This window comes from Cyclopterus lumpus, chromosome 5, assembly GCF_009769545.1.
Source record: "Cyclopterus lumpus isolate fCycLum1 chromosome 5, fCycLum1.pri, whole genome shotgun sequence".
In the NCBI taxonomy this organism is placed as follows: Eukaryota; Metazoa; Chordata; class Actinopteri; order Perciformes; family Cyclopteridae; genus Cyclopterus; species Cyclopterus lumpus.
The window spans coordinates 5436288-5449681 of record NC_046970.1 but is presented as its reverse complement, the minus strand read 5'-3'; the positions used below and the strand labels follow the sequence as shown (position 1 = coordinate 5449681).

At 43.3% G+C, this 13394-nt stretch overlaps 1 protein-coding gene across 4 annotated transcripts in view; it reads right to left on the bottom strand.

Annotated features, from left to right (window-relative positions):
- Positions 1-326: 326 nt before the first annotated feature.
- The window catches only part of itpr1b (inositol 1,4,5-trisphosphate receptor, type 1b), a 75143-nt gene continuing 62075 nt past the window's right edge, over positions 327-13394 (bottom strand). For all 4 annotated transcript variants that reach the window (XM_034531915.1, XM_034531916.1, XM_034531913.1 and 1 more), the window contains 8 exons: positions 13111-13275; positions 12678-12867; positions 12330-12422; positions 11326-11474; positions 10185-10350; positions 9031-9191; positions 2797-2958; positions 327-1669 (listed from right to left, as the gene is read on the bottom strand). In XM_034531915.1, the coding sequence (XP_034387806.1) occupies positions 1583-1669; positions 2797-2958; positions 9031-9191; positions 10185-10350; positions 11326-11474; positions 12330-12422; positions 12678-12867; positions 13111-13275 (1173 nt within the window). In that variant the 3' untranslated portion in view covers positions 327-1582. The remainder of the gene's footprint in view (positions 1670-2796; positions 2959-9030; positions 9192-10184; positions 10351-11325; positions 11475-12329; positions 12423-12677; positions 12868-13110; positions 13276-13394) is intronic.

Sequence of the window (13394 nt, the reverse complement as noted above, 5' to 3'; positions counted from 1 at the left end):
AGCTCGATAAATACTTGGCATAACTAACTAGGCTAAATCCACCTGCTTACACACATTCCACTTGCAGTGCTGACATTTGCTGGTTTCATTGACGCATGTTTCCGGTTGACAGAGGTAGTTTCTCTGAAAGCCAAAAAGATTCATTTAGGACATGGTCTAGTTTTGTTTCCAAAGTGGAAAACATTGCCTGAAAATTCCTCCATTTGACTCGCAGAGAGTGTTGTATATTTTCAACAGGTGGCATTTATAGTTTTGTGTAAAAATACAAGGCAATAAACATCCGATAAAATCCCCCCAGCAATAAAAAAAAAAAACACAGCCTGATGTAAAGGATAATTACATACATTTTAATAAATAATCCTACTTTAATATACAAATTGACAGTGCTTAGATTTGTTAATCTTAACATTCATGGGTAACAGTTGTTTTTCCACCATCTCATTTTTCTATACAAAAGCAAAAATATGCAACAAACTTTGTGTAAACATAGTAGTCCAAAAAACAAATAGGAGATCATTCTAACAGTACCATGAAAACCAACTAATACGTTTCAGGAAAAGGGAACATGAATGTTATTGACTCTGCACAAGCAGCAAACATGCATCAGACTTTAAACAAAGACAAAAAAAAAAACAGGCACAATTGGAACATGTTTGCTGCTAATTAGGAAATTATGCGAATGACGTTTATTACAATAACAGACTGCTGATCAAATTGTAATAGAGAGTGTGATACTGAATAAATTACACAGTATCTTTGACCGACAAGTCAAACGTCCTATAGAACCCAATTAAATAAGAAAGCAGGTTGATAATAAAACAAGTTGTTAGAACTGAGACATGACGCCATTAGATTTACACAGGTGAAAGAAAACTATCTGTATATATTGCCCTCACACAATATACTATCTCTATTGAGAAATTTAAAAAAAGTAAAATTGAGAAGGCCAGCTTATTAAATATTATCTCTATATTTGCATAAGTAAAGACAACCAACTACTCCCTATTTTATCCAGAGACAATAAAGTACAAACAGAAGAATTGTCCCACGCTTTTAAGTAAGACATGATCGATGGAACTTAAATCCACACACCAATGAGGTTGCATCTTTAAGTTAATATATTGCACGACAACATACAAAAGAATAAGACATTTAATACTGCTCGTTATGCCAGAAATATAAATAGAAAACATTCAAATAAAACAAATGAGACTAAATCCTCCTGTCCAGTCAGCTTCATCGTGTTTCAAGTTCAACCAGTGAAGGCCATGTGTTAAGAAATCCAATTTATTTATTATTATTATGTTTTTTTTTTTAAAGTAGAAAACATTTGGCACCAATTCCAAACCGGACTGAACAGAAAGAAGGTGGGTGAGCGTCACTGTTCGGAGTAACGCGTGCGTGGGGGCAGAGCTACACGTCGCCTTATGACTACCTATTGTTTCCCTACCGTTACGAATTACACTCAGGGCAGCATACATGATGTGCAACCTCTGAGGGAGGAATGTGCACGCCGTCACGCCGTCCGTCCACACGGCCGATGCCGTGAGCTGCTGCGTAAGGGCCCCCGCGTCACCGGACCCTATGCAGGCTGCTGGGGGTTGACGTTCATGTGCTGAGGGTGTCCCAGCAGGCCAATCCGCTGCTTCTGCTTCCTCTGTTCTGTCATCTGAAGAAATAAAAAGACATTAAATGAGTACGTCTGTCACCTGTAGCTCGGTTGGCCCCGCACGTCTTCCTCCTCTCTGGTCTTTAGCCTTCATCGATTCATTCTCTCACAACACGCAACAGGAACTAACAAACGCGTCACAAACTTTGCACTCCGCTGAACTAACGAAAGCGGACAGACACAAACGACTAATACCGAAACAAAGTCAAAAAGAGACACAACAATGTGACAAGTGAGAAGGCAAAGTGGTCTTGTGATGAGTGTTCCAGGAGAAATAATTCTGCGTAGAGTAAAAATACCATAAAGACGTATCAAGTGGACAGTCTAAACTCAGTTAGCAGCAGAACGCTGCCCCTTCCCCCTTCCCCCGCACTCACGCTTTAATTATGGCAATTTCACAGAGAATGCTCGCGGGGCGATTTTCCTGTTTGTGCTCCACTCTGGATGGATGCCAATTTCTTCCTGAGGAGGACGAGAATTTATGTACTGTCACTTTATTTAATGTGCAGTCGTACTTCATGAGCCGTTCCTTAATAAATATATATATATATATATATATATATATATATATATATATATTTTCTTTTCACGACAAGGCCGCACACATGTTGAGTTTGGACTGAAAATGTGACCGATGCTCCTGTGCCCTCCACAGCTTGCAGCAACACAACAATCATTTCTCCCCCCCCCCCCCCCCCGCCGCTGTCTGGGTCAGAATGTCTCGGCAACATTCACTTCCTCACAGATAGTTCTCATTTCAAGGGCAAAGACATTTTTACAATTCTGTTACCTCGAAGGGGTGGATTGCGGCGATTGTGCAATTCAAGCCTCAATTTGTACACAACATCAGCAGATTGTATTCTAACCACAACGTAGGAGTGTTTGTTTGTTTGTTTGTTTGTTAAGAAAAGGCTTCATCCAGTACATCAATACAAAGAGCCTTGTGCAGTGTTTTGCGAATTATGACTCACTGACTTTTGCATTTTTAGTAAGCGCTCCCTCTAAAAGGGCAAAGAGCAGCGAACAATCGAACGAACCTCGAGCAACGTCTGCAGTCCGCGTCTCGAGGGAAACCAATCTCCCACTGATCGTGTTTTCTGTCAGCGTTTCACTGTCGTTCAACCCACCTGTTCCTTGAGCTCCGTCAGCTGGCCCGACAGGTTGGACACCAGTTTCATGGTGGACTCCAGTTTCTCCTGCAGGTTTCGGATCTCATTCTGCTCCCCGTCCGCATCGCTGCTGACCAGGGACATGGCCCGCATCCGGGGGAACCAGTCCAAGTTGTGCTCCTGGGAAACACAGAGCCGAGAGGTGAGGGACCGAGGAAACCGATCGTAATCTTCATGGTGCTTCATCGAATCGGCTTTAAGTTCGACTATTTTCTTTGAAAAATATTAGTGCCCTTTCTTAATGTATATTTAGAAATAAACATAGTTTTAATTTACATTCCAATTCTGCAAATGCACTTTTCTGATTCCCATCTTTTAGGGTAGTTGGAAATGCGTCACAACACACAACAACAACACATCATGTGTGAATAAACTGCCGAGTCCTATTCGATTAGTGTTTTTCACCGTAGGCCCCGTTTGGCTGTGAGCAGAGAGTTCAAGCAAACTAACGAATCTCGAGGGACTTTCCATATTACAATCACAAGGGATATGGGGGCATTCTTGAAATCACCTGGAACAGGCGGTTCCCTCATCGGTGACACGTTGCTGGCAACGTCTAGTCTTACACACACACAGCGAAATAATAATAAAAAAAAATAAAAAAAACTAATAATAAAAAGCTGCAACAACTGGGATGAAGGAAGAAACTTCCTCATTCGATGATACACTCACTGAGACAAACTCACAGCGTTAGACTGCTCCTGTGAGCAAAAGACAAGAACCGTGTTAAGTGCTGAAACCAGGTTCACTAGCAACAGCAGCTGGAGGCGAGGAACCGAGCCGTTTCAGTTGGAGTTTGTGCGTCATGAGGTTTATTTAAAATGCTGGCCGGAGAGGGTAGTTTTTAAATATTAGCTGCCGCGGTGATTTCTACTGAGAACGAATGATACCTTTTATAATTACTACTGGCACGCCGGCGTGAGCAGCAACAAAGAAACATCCCGGTTTGATGTGGAGATTTCTTTTAGCAGTTCTTTCCTAACTCCGAAGTAACTGTTGCAAAACTCCAAATTGAAGGAGCTTTTAGCTGCCATGTGAATGCTGCTGGAAGGTCGAGGTGTTGAGTTTGGCATACTTTGGGCACAGAGTGGCTCAGTATGCCCGAGGGTGTAATCTGATTACAACATTTAAGAACAAGGCAGTTTCACATAGTTGGAGGTGTGGGATTATTTCTAAAAGATTTAATTATTGTGCGTGTGTTTTATATGATGAAGTACTGAAGCAAAAACCTCAAAAGTTATAATCATTTGGGTATGTATGTTGATATTCAATGCGGTAAATGAGTAATTTAATGTTTCTCTACAGTAGTTTTAATAGTTTGTGGCGGGTTCCGCCATTCCTGCACACGGTGTGTTTTATTGTGACAGTCAGAGGAAGCACAATTTAATTGTCACAGAGGTTGACGCGATCAAAGCTGCTCAACAAATGTTTGCGCAAACATGATAAGATGTGGAAAAATCTATTTCTTGCAACTTGAATGCACTTAGCTTGCATACATAACATGCAAACATGGCAGAGGCATGACACCCAGCAACAAACACACGGGGTTGGGGATGGTTGACGAGTTCAAACAGGACTTCAGGGGCCACTCGGCTGCATTCTTTCATGCTTCCGCCTCCTCCGGCACTTGAATGCCACATGCCATTGTTATTGTGCGTTATTGTGGAACCCGCTTACAAAATAAGCCCGAGAACACAATCATGTTTCATTCACCGCGACGCAAACACGTCCCCCGTCTCGCCCTCATGTCTCCTCCGTAAGCATGACCGTCGGTCCTGATGCAGCAGGACTGAAGAGGCGAGGATGCTGCGCGGACGGCGAGATCCCCGGATGGAAACGCCGCGGTGCTGAAGAACTGGTCTGGAAAAGTCCCGTAGGTTTCGTCGGCGGGGGAGTGAGGTGGACGTCCAAACCGCAAAACCGGTCGTGGGTCAGACAGACGCCCAAAAAGGGGAATCACGCAACACATACCGAGCAGCACACACACTCATTCTGAGAGGAGGAGAGGGCTGCTGTGAGCAAGTTCCACTTCCTGAGTGCGAAGAGGGAGCTTGTGTTTAGTTCAACTGCCCTTCTCTCTCAACGTACTTCTAATAGAATCCGGCTTATGTTTGTCACATGCTAAAATAAGTAAAGAAGGTGTTTTTTTAATTATCATTACAGCTTTAATCTCCGCTAACACGTCTGTCTGTTTGAGAACAAACAATAAAAAAAAAGGCACCCACACACCCTCCGTTCTGCTCGTATCGCTGTCACCACGACAGAGGTCACTTCCTCATTTCGGCTCTCATCCGCGCCGCCACAGACTCACGTGCGTTTGTGTTTGACGACATTGTCACCCGCCACCCCGGCCCCCTCTTCCCGTCCCCACTGTTTACAATCGTGAGTGCTTCCAGTAAACGGGCCTCGAACCCGAGACTCTGCATCACGCCGGTTCGATGGAAATGACGAAAGTAGAATTTTCATTAGTATTAAAACTGCGCGGCTATGAGAGGGGAACAGGATGCAGTGTGGTTAAAACGGCAACAGAAAACGTCAGAGTCCTGCCACAAGCCACCTGACGAGAGCCGACAGCCCACTCAGTCAACAAATGTGCAAAATAAAAAAAGGCCCCGCAAAAGGAATATCACACATCAAAACAGACGCAGACAGATATGGTTCCAGCATATCTCGATACACTCGCTTGTTTTTTTTTAAACACACCTTAGATTTGACACTTCACATTGACGTCAGTCCTAGTCATTGTCAGAGTGATCTGACTTCTCCACCCCCTTCTGTCCTGTTACTGCAGCATCGGACGGATCGGAACACGGTGGGCAAGACGCGGCATAGATTGAAGGAATGTGGCCTATGCAAACCATGTTCTATAAATAGCGTTGCATGAATCTGCAGTAGACTGCGTAGAATGCAGCCGCAAGATCAGATTTCTTATTCCTTTTTTTTTTTTTTACACATTGATTTCTGCGTTGATTTCTGCTGTGTGAACCTTTCTGTATGGTTTTTTTACTCATAACTCAACACAAATAGAGCGGGTCAAATAACACATTTTCAATGAGTAAAACACAACAAAAACGGTGCAACCAATACAACCATAGAACACAACAGGCGTGCAGTTCAAATGAGATAAACAATAGAGAGAGTGTACGGCCATCTAAAACAAACAGTATCGATATGTGTGTCACACATGCTGCTGCTTAATAAGAGTCTTAATATTGAGATATTATGTACTTCTTAAAATCTACTTTATTGAATCTGTAATTGCTCATGGATGTTTTTTTCTTCTTTTTTTGATGAACCACAGCTGCCATCATAGAGCGTGTGTGCCTGTTAGCGTGCATGATGCATAAATACGGGTGTGGTTTCTACTTTTTTCAAACAGCCCTGACTAAGAAATCGAAGAAGTAGGGTCGTAAATACGTAGAAACCTACACATGAATAAATGTTTGTAGTGTGCAGGCGTTACCTGATTAAAAAGGTTGCATTTACTTGATGTATGTATGATTCATTAGGTCTGCAGACCTATGGAATCTTAAATTAAATTTAGACAGACACGGATATGTATTTAACGTTTAGCAAATAATAGCAAAAAACAGTTGGGATACATCTCCTCTCGATACCTCTGCTAAAACAGGAAAATAAAACTAAACCAAAAGAAACAACCTCTGAAACAAAGATCTTTGTCGACTGCTCAGACAACAAGGAGGCCACACATCAAACGGTTGCATGTGAAGCTCAGAGTTAATATGAAGGATGACTGGGTCAGCTGATGGGTCATCGGGGTCTTTCGCACCATGTGTGCCCTCGCCGCTCTGCCTGCCCCTTAAGCCCGCCGGTCAGAATGCAACCTTAACAATCTCATTTTGGCTCAGTGGGGTGTAAGGTTAATGGCAGAGAGGATGGGGGTTAATCCCAAATCACGTGGTTGCTCACAAGACCCGAGTGCAGCAGATCAAGGCAACAGGCAAGCAATGTGTGCTCAGTGGTACTTAATGAGAAACTGACAGCAGTACAAGTGCGTCAGGAAAGCAACCACTTCAGAAGAAGGGGCTTTCCTGTGGCAGTTTAAAAACACTTTCTAATTGCTCACAGGCTACGTGTGTAATCAATTGTCTTTCTGGTTTTTATTTTTTTCGCAAATGAAAACATTTCCACAGAGTTTATCTGGTTGAGTCGGTTGTGACATGAAAAGCTGAGTTCTATGCACGCGGTGTGGTTGCCTGTGTGTGTGTGTGTGTGTGTGTGTGTGTGTGTGTGTGTGTGTGTGTGTGTGTGGCTAAATTCTGTTTGTTTAAAAAAACATGGTAAAATAACCTACAAATAAAACTCTAAATATAATACACAGTACAAATGTGTGTATATATAAATATGTGTACGGTGTATATAAATATTAGTGCTGGGCAAAGATGAACTAATTTAAATCGATGATTTTTAAATCGCATGATTTTTCTGTGATTAACAGAGATTAAATGGCATTATGTGCAAAATTCAATAATGAATTAAAAACTAGTGTATTGCACATACAGGTACCAGAAGAAACATTAGTCTTTTATGAGGGAACAGCATTACAGTGCATGTTCAGTAGTACGGGTCCCTGTTAGAGTGAAGTAAAGTGGGCTAGCACACAGCTGTAATTTACTGTGCAGGGGACCTTTTAGTCTGTACAGCCTGTGGATTTCTTTTTGGAGAATCTCAGTCAAAGAAAGATACATGCAGGTTGAGCAATTACCCACAGTGGGTTTAAGTGGCCCACAACCTTTCTGCATTTGGCCAGGAATTTGTCAAAAGCACTGCAATCATATTTCTTTCACCACTAGGTGTGCTGACTTTATTGTAAACGGTGCACTGCTGTGCAACATGATTACAATGTTCCGTGCAGGTTTCTGCAACATGTCTGTCTTCTGTTACCATGACAGTCAAAGCACTTGAATGCAGCTCCCAGTTCATCAATATAATGAACTGTAACTCACAGATAACTGTCTCCAGTGAGAGCAACAGTTGGTGCACCACCATTATTGTAGTCCGCTCCGTTTCATACAAATCGACGCTGCGTCTTGAGGCTCATGCACGCCGTCTTTCGTTGCGATTCTAAGGACGCTCCTCAGACCGACATCTTCCACGACAGGAATCGGCCTGCAGTCCGCTGCTCTCCACTTGGCTAAAGCATTTGTTCATTTTTCTTGCGTTGGTTTATCGACAGTTCTCCCGCACACCGCATCCAAAGTAGTCTGCCTAAGTTTCGCTTCACTGGTTGTTTGGTTAGCTAGTTGGCATCAATGCTGTGTAACGCCTTTAAGACTTACTTCATGCTCGTGGTACTCCGGTGATACGATAACTCCAACAACTACGCCGTCTGGTAGAGATTTAAAATGAAAATGTCTATTTAAAAGTGCCTTTCTCCATATTCTCGGTCAATGTGAGCAGCATTAATATATATATATATATATATATATATATATATATATATATATATATATATATATATATATATATAAATAACAGAAAATAAATAAAACACAGTTTTAGAAGTGTTTTTTGACGGTTAAATAACTACACTTTTTTGATATTTAATAAAAGGAGACATCATCACACTGCTGCTTGAAAAAAAACCATGACTTTATGCCCCGGCCTGCCTATCATGAGGTTATATGCAGGGTGAGACCCGAGTGCGTTTAATGATTAAAGCAAGGCATGGCTGCTTTGGGGGATTAACACATTTTATGCTAATGAAGGACTTTGTCTGAATGTTAATTCTCCGTTCACAAAGCTGACTGATGTGATAATACTTTGGAAGGATTCAAGGTCACGGAGGAAGGGATTACATAATGCAGTCCTGGGACTCTGGGACAGATGAGGTACAAATATCGCCCATTGTTGGTGCTGAGGGACAAAAAGACTGCAGCAATCAGCTCTGTCCAAACCCATAAAAACCCGATAGCTGGAGTCTCAGCGCCTAGACTGTCGCTTCAGAGGGAAGTTTAACGGCAGCCAATAACAGTGTCGCACGGTACTTTTGCATCTGAGGTACATGAATTGTTATCTGCAGTAGCAAACACGATGTATTTTGAAAGGAGGGGAGCTTGAATAATCGATTAGTTCACAGCAGGTGGAGCTTATTTATTCCAAACATGCCCCATTAAAAGTAGGCCTTGCAGTGTAGATTTGAATGCATGTGCATGATGATGACATACTTACCCTGATCATTTCGGCCACGTAGCTCTCTGGGCCGGTGTACTCTGTGGAATCCTTCACCTTCACCAGGACGATGAAGAACAAGTAGTGCCACATGTTGTGCTCGACTTTGATGTGCTCTTCGAAGGTAACTGTCTTATTGTCAAACTTGTCTCTCTCCAAACCTACAAATTAAAAGGATACAACCCCAAATATACCACACACACACACACACACACACACACACACACACACACACACACACACACACACACACACACACACACACATCCACCTTCCAAATAAATAAGGTGCTTTCATTTCTTTGGAAGAGTGAAGAAATACGCTTTGTGTGGAAACATGACTTAATCATTCTTGTGACCCAAATTCGGCCGAAAAAAAAAAAAAAAAAAAGACCAAAGAGGAAATGGGGTCACGAGGGAATGGGCAGACAAAACAGGTCAGGTGAGATCTGCTAAAACTGTTCACGTACCGTTTGCTGCACCAAATCCCTGAAATACATTCAATACATTCTTGCAGTTGCATTTGCAAAAAAGAGGCGCAACCAGTTAATCGCATTTTCCGACAGAAAAGCAGAAAGATTGGCCGCGGCTGACCAATGATTGCTCGAGACTGTTTCGTGACGAACAAAGTCACAGTGAGTCTGAGTGAGTGAGTGTACAGTCTAACATGGTCAAGACCCATGTGGCAACAGGAAGAAACACTCCTCCTCCACAGCAGCACCTGCCATGACTAACCATTCATTCTGGGAAGAGGAGGCGTTTCGTTGTTTACACTACCCAGAAAAACAGCCCCCATTTTGCACAGAGGCCCAAAGCAGAGACGCAATGCAGAAGTCACACGCTCACACACACACGAGCAGGCGCGGTGCAGTCCAGACCACTCATTTGACGTGTCTTGATTTCGTCATCGTCAGACCTCGACGTTGACACCTGCCGATTGTACAGCGCGACAAAATGCTGTTCAGCATTTTGTCGAGTATCGCTTGCAGCTTCGACTCGAACTGTAAGACATTTTCTGCTGCCGGCCTTAACTGCTGGCTCAGCCAAATGCCTTTAATGGCGAGGCACTGTTTTATTTATTTTTTACTCGTACAATATCGCCATGCAGAGCAACATTAAAAACGCAGTCTTTATTTATTTATTTATATTCCTCACCGCAAATAAAACATGTCGTCTTCAGGATTTCCTCTTTTTTCTGCTTCTCGCTCCTCAGGTCGGCAAACGTGTCGATGATGACACCAAAGATGAGGTTGAGGACAATAATGATGACCATGAAGAAGAAGAGCATGTCGTAGATCACCCTGGCTGCGAAAAGGGGCTCCTGTTGAAGCCAAAACGGGAGAAAAGTTGAGGAATGTCAATGTCACACTGGGAACAAGGGGCCCAGTTTAGAAATTCAATGTACAGTGGGTTGCACAGAGCTTGAACTGCCACCCTATTCAACTGTTTCTCAAATATTCATCATCGTGGATATGCCGTTTCCCGTCTGATTTGACTAAGAACAACTTATAGTATTTATTTTCTCATTACAGACTAAGAGCAAAATGGATTTAACTCATTTGCAGATATGCCAACAAGGCTGCACGTCGTCCCACAACATTAGCAGTGAGGCTGCCTTCTGTTTTCATGTAAACAAATAAAGATGAGTTGACCTTTTATGTCAAATGTCACTTGGATGACAGATCGGAGTGACTCACAGGACCCTCTTGGCATACAGTACCATGTACATAGGCCATGCTTGTGTGTCGAATACACATGAGCGTTAAGCTAACTGAGGTATGAGTCATGCCCTCATTCTAGGCGACAAGCTGCAGATCTAACACATGTTATGGTAGAGCACAAGCTTGTCTTTATCTTGGATAAGTACCATTAATGCTTTTTCTGGCATGTTTGAAGTTATGAAAGTCCTCCACGCAACCTCTCTGGCCTGCGAGCGGAGCAAGTCTCAAGTCAAGAGCAATACTGTAGCTTTTACTTCTAAGAAACCAACTCATCCTTTGATTAGCCAACCACTCAATGTTTTTATTATTGGGTCAAATAGTTTACATTTATATATGGAGTTTATCACATTTCAAGATCAAATATCAGTTTCCTCCATCCACTTTAATTGCCTTCAATTTAAGGTAATCTGTGTGTGGCAAGGGATTGTGCAAGCATGAGAGTGAAGCATGTTGTAGATTGTGGACAACTATTTGAAGGTGGGGGAATGTAATTTAATGATACCGTTGTAAAGTCGTAATCTAAACTCAGCTTGGGTGTGATGTCTTCATTGTTGTTGTGTTCCTGTGCTTTGTACCTCTTTGGATGGCTTCCGCAGGACGTCTCCAACACCTCCTCCACTCCTGAGGCCGTGACTCAGTACTGTGACAATGCACATGAGCAGGGAGTCACACGATCGCTCCTTGTCCTCGATCACCACCGCCGACGGCTGGACGGTAAGCGGAGCTGAATGGAGACGCACAGATACCCGTCAGATAGTCATTCTCTGTCTGCACCGTCAGCTGCATTGCTACTAGCAGGCAACGATGCCTTTACAACTAGACCCATAAAGAAGAGAGGCCACTAAGATAGATACACTAAAAATAAAAATACTTCTATATATTTACTATTATCAGCCTCAGCGAAGGAGGTCTCTGAGGACATAAGAATTCTGGGAATTTTCTATCCAAACAGAAACAAGTCACCAGACTATTGTAATTAGGCAGCCTGGTGATGACGGATAGGGGAGGCCTCGACAAAGTTGCACCAGTGTCAGCATTCGACATGGTTGGCTGATCGATGTTAAGTTGGTGCGTGTGTTCCTCTTTGACTGGAGGCTTTTCCCCCCATCAAGGTCAGTAGGTTTGGAGGAACTCGTTGTTTGCTGTAAAAAGCTCCCTGCGCCATCACTGGGTGCACCCATCGACCTGCTTTGTACCTAGTGGTAATTAATCCCTGACCTCTTAACCCTGAGCCCCTACATCAGGTCTTAGACAAGTCCAAACCCCTTCCCCCTGCTCCCTGAAAGCCCCCCACTTGGCCCGACCAGGTTTAAACCCGTGACCACCCAGCCGCCGGGTCTTGCATCTCTGTGGAATGAATCTCCTCTGGCTGAGTCATGGAGTCGTCCGTGAGGAAATAAAGACCATCACATATTCACACATACAGGCTTGCACCGAAGCACACAGTTGGGAATCTCTTGAGAGACACGCATGCTGAAACACATTGTTTCACATTTAAAAGAACCCTCCGACCCTGACACACACACACACACACACACACACACACACACACACACACAGTTCACTTTTGTCCACCTACCATCCGTTACGGCCTCTGTGGAACAGTTCTCCCCGTTTTCTTTCTGGCACACTCCTCCAGAGAAGAACTCTCCCACCATGCTGGCCCCGTGCTCTTTTCAATTGGCGGAGACAAGACAATGTTATTTCCACAATGTGTATTAATGGGGACATATGCTTGTTGGTAATGCTAAAAGCAAGTAGGGACATGAAAGTAAATGCATCTACATTAAACTGGACAAACTTTTTGGATTTCTTTAGCTTCATATTGACCATGTGTTTTCATACACAACCTGTGTGTGTGTGTTTCAGTCTCTTGACTGTCTGGGCTATTTATATAAAGTGAGAATTAATGTGCATTTCAACATACCGAGAGTTTTGTTGGGTATCCTGTCGACAGCCAAAATGAAATCGTCTTTGAAGAAGATGTAGCCGACAATGGAGAAGAGGTAGACGAGGATGAGAGCCAGCACGGCTGTCAGAACAATGGAGCGGCCATTGCGAGTCACACTCTTTATCACGTTGAGCAAGGTCTCTTCTCGGTAAACCAGATCAAAAAGCTGGAAAGAGGAAAGGGTTTTGGAAAGAGGAAGGACATTTTTGGGGTTTGGATCACTGCCTTTACATGAATCTCCTTGCAAACATTTCATGGTGAAATGATGTTGGTGGAGAATAGTGAACCTTTTTGACCAATCAAAAGGCATCTAAATCCAATTTGTACACCATGACCTTGGGTGTCTTTGTAAACGTGTGTACACGTGGAAACATGGTTCATATGATGTGTCTTGTGTGAGCTCACGTACTAGCAGGCTGTAAAAGAAGACATGGACGAAGACCCCCAGGCTGCAGATGATCAGGTACAGCAGGTGGTACAGGAACTCCACGTCCATGATCATGGCTATGTAGCCACGTGTGAAGGTTCCGCGGTTGCCGACGAAACTCGTCAGGAAGATCACCTTGTTACACAACTGGAGGGACACCACAGAGACAGTAGCCATGGCATGAGACGGGAAGGTTTACAGCAGCTTCGGGTAGGATTTAAAAAAAAATGTTTTAAACGTATTGCTCGGGGCTCCACACCCAACAG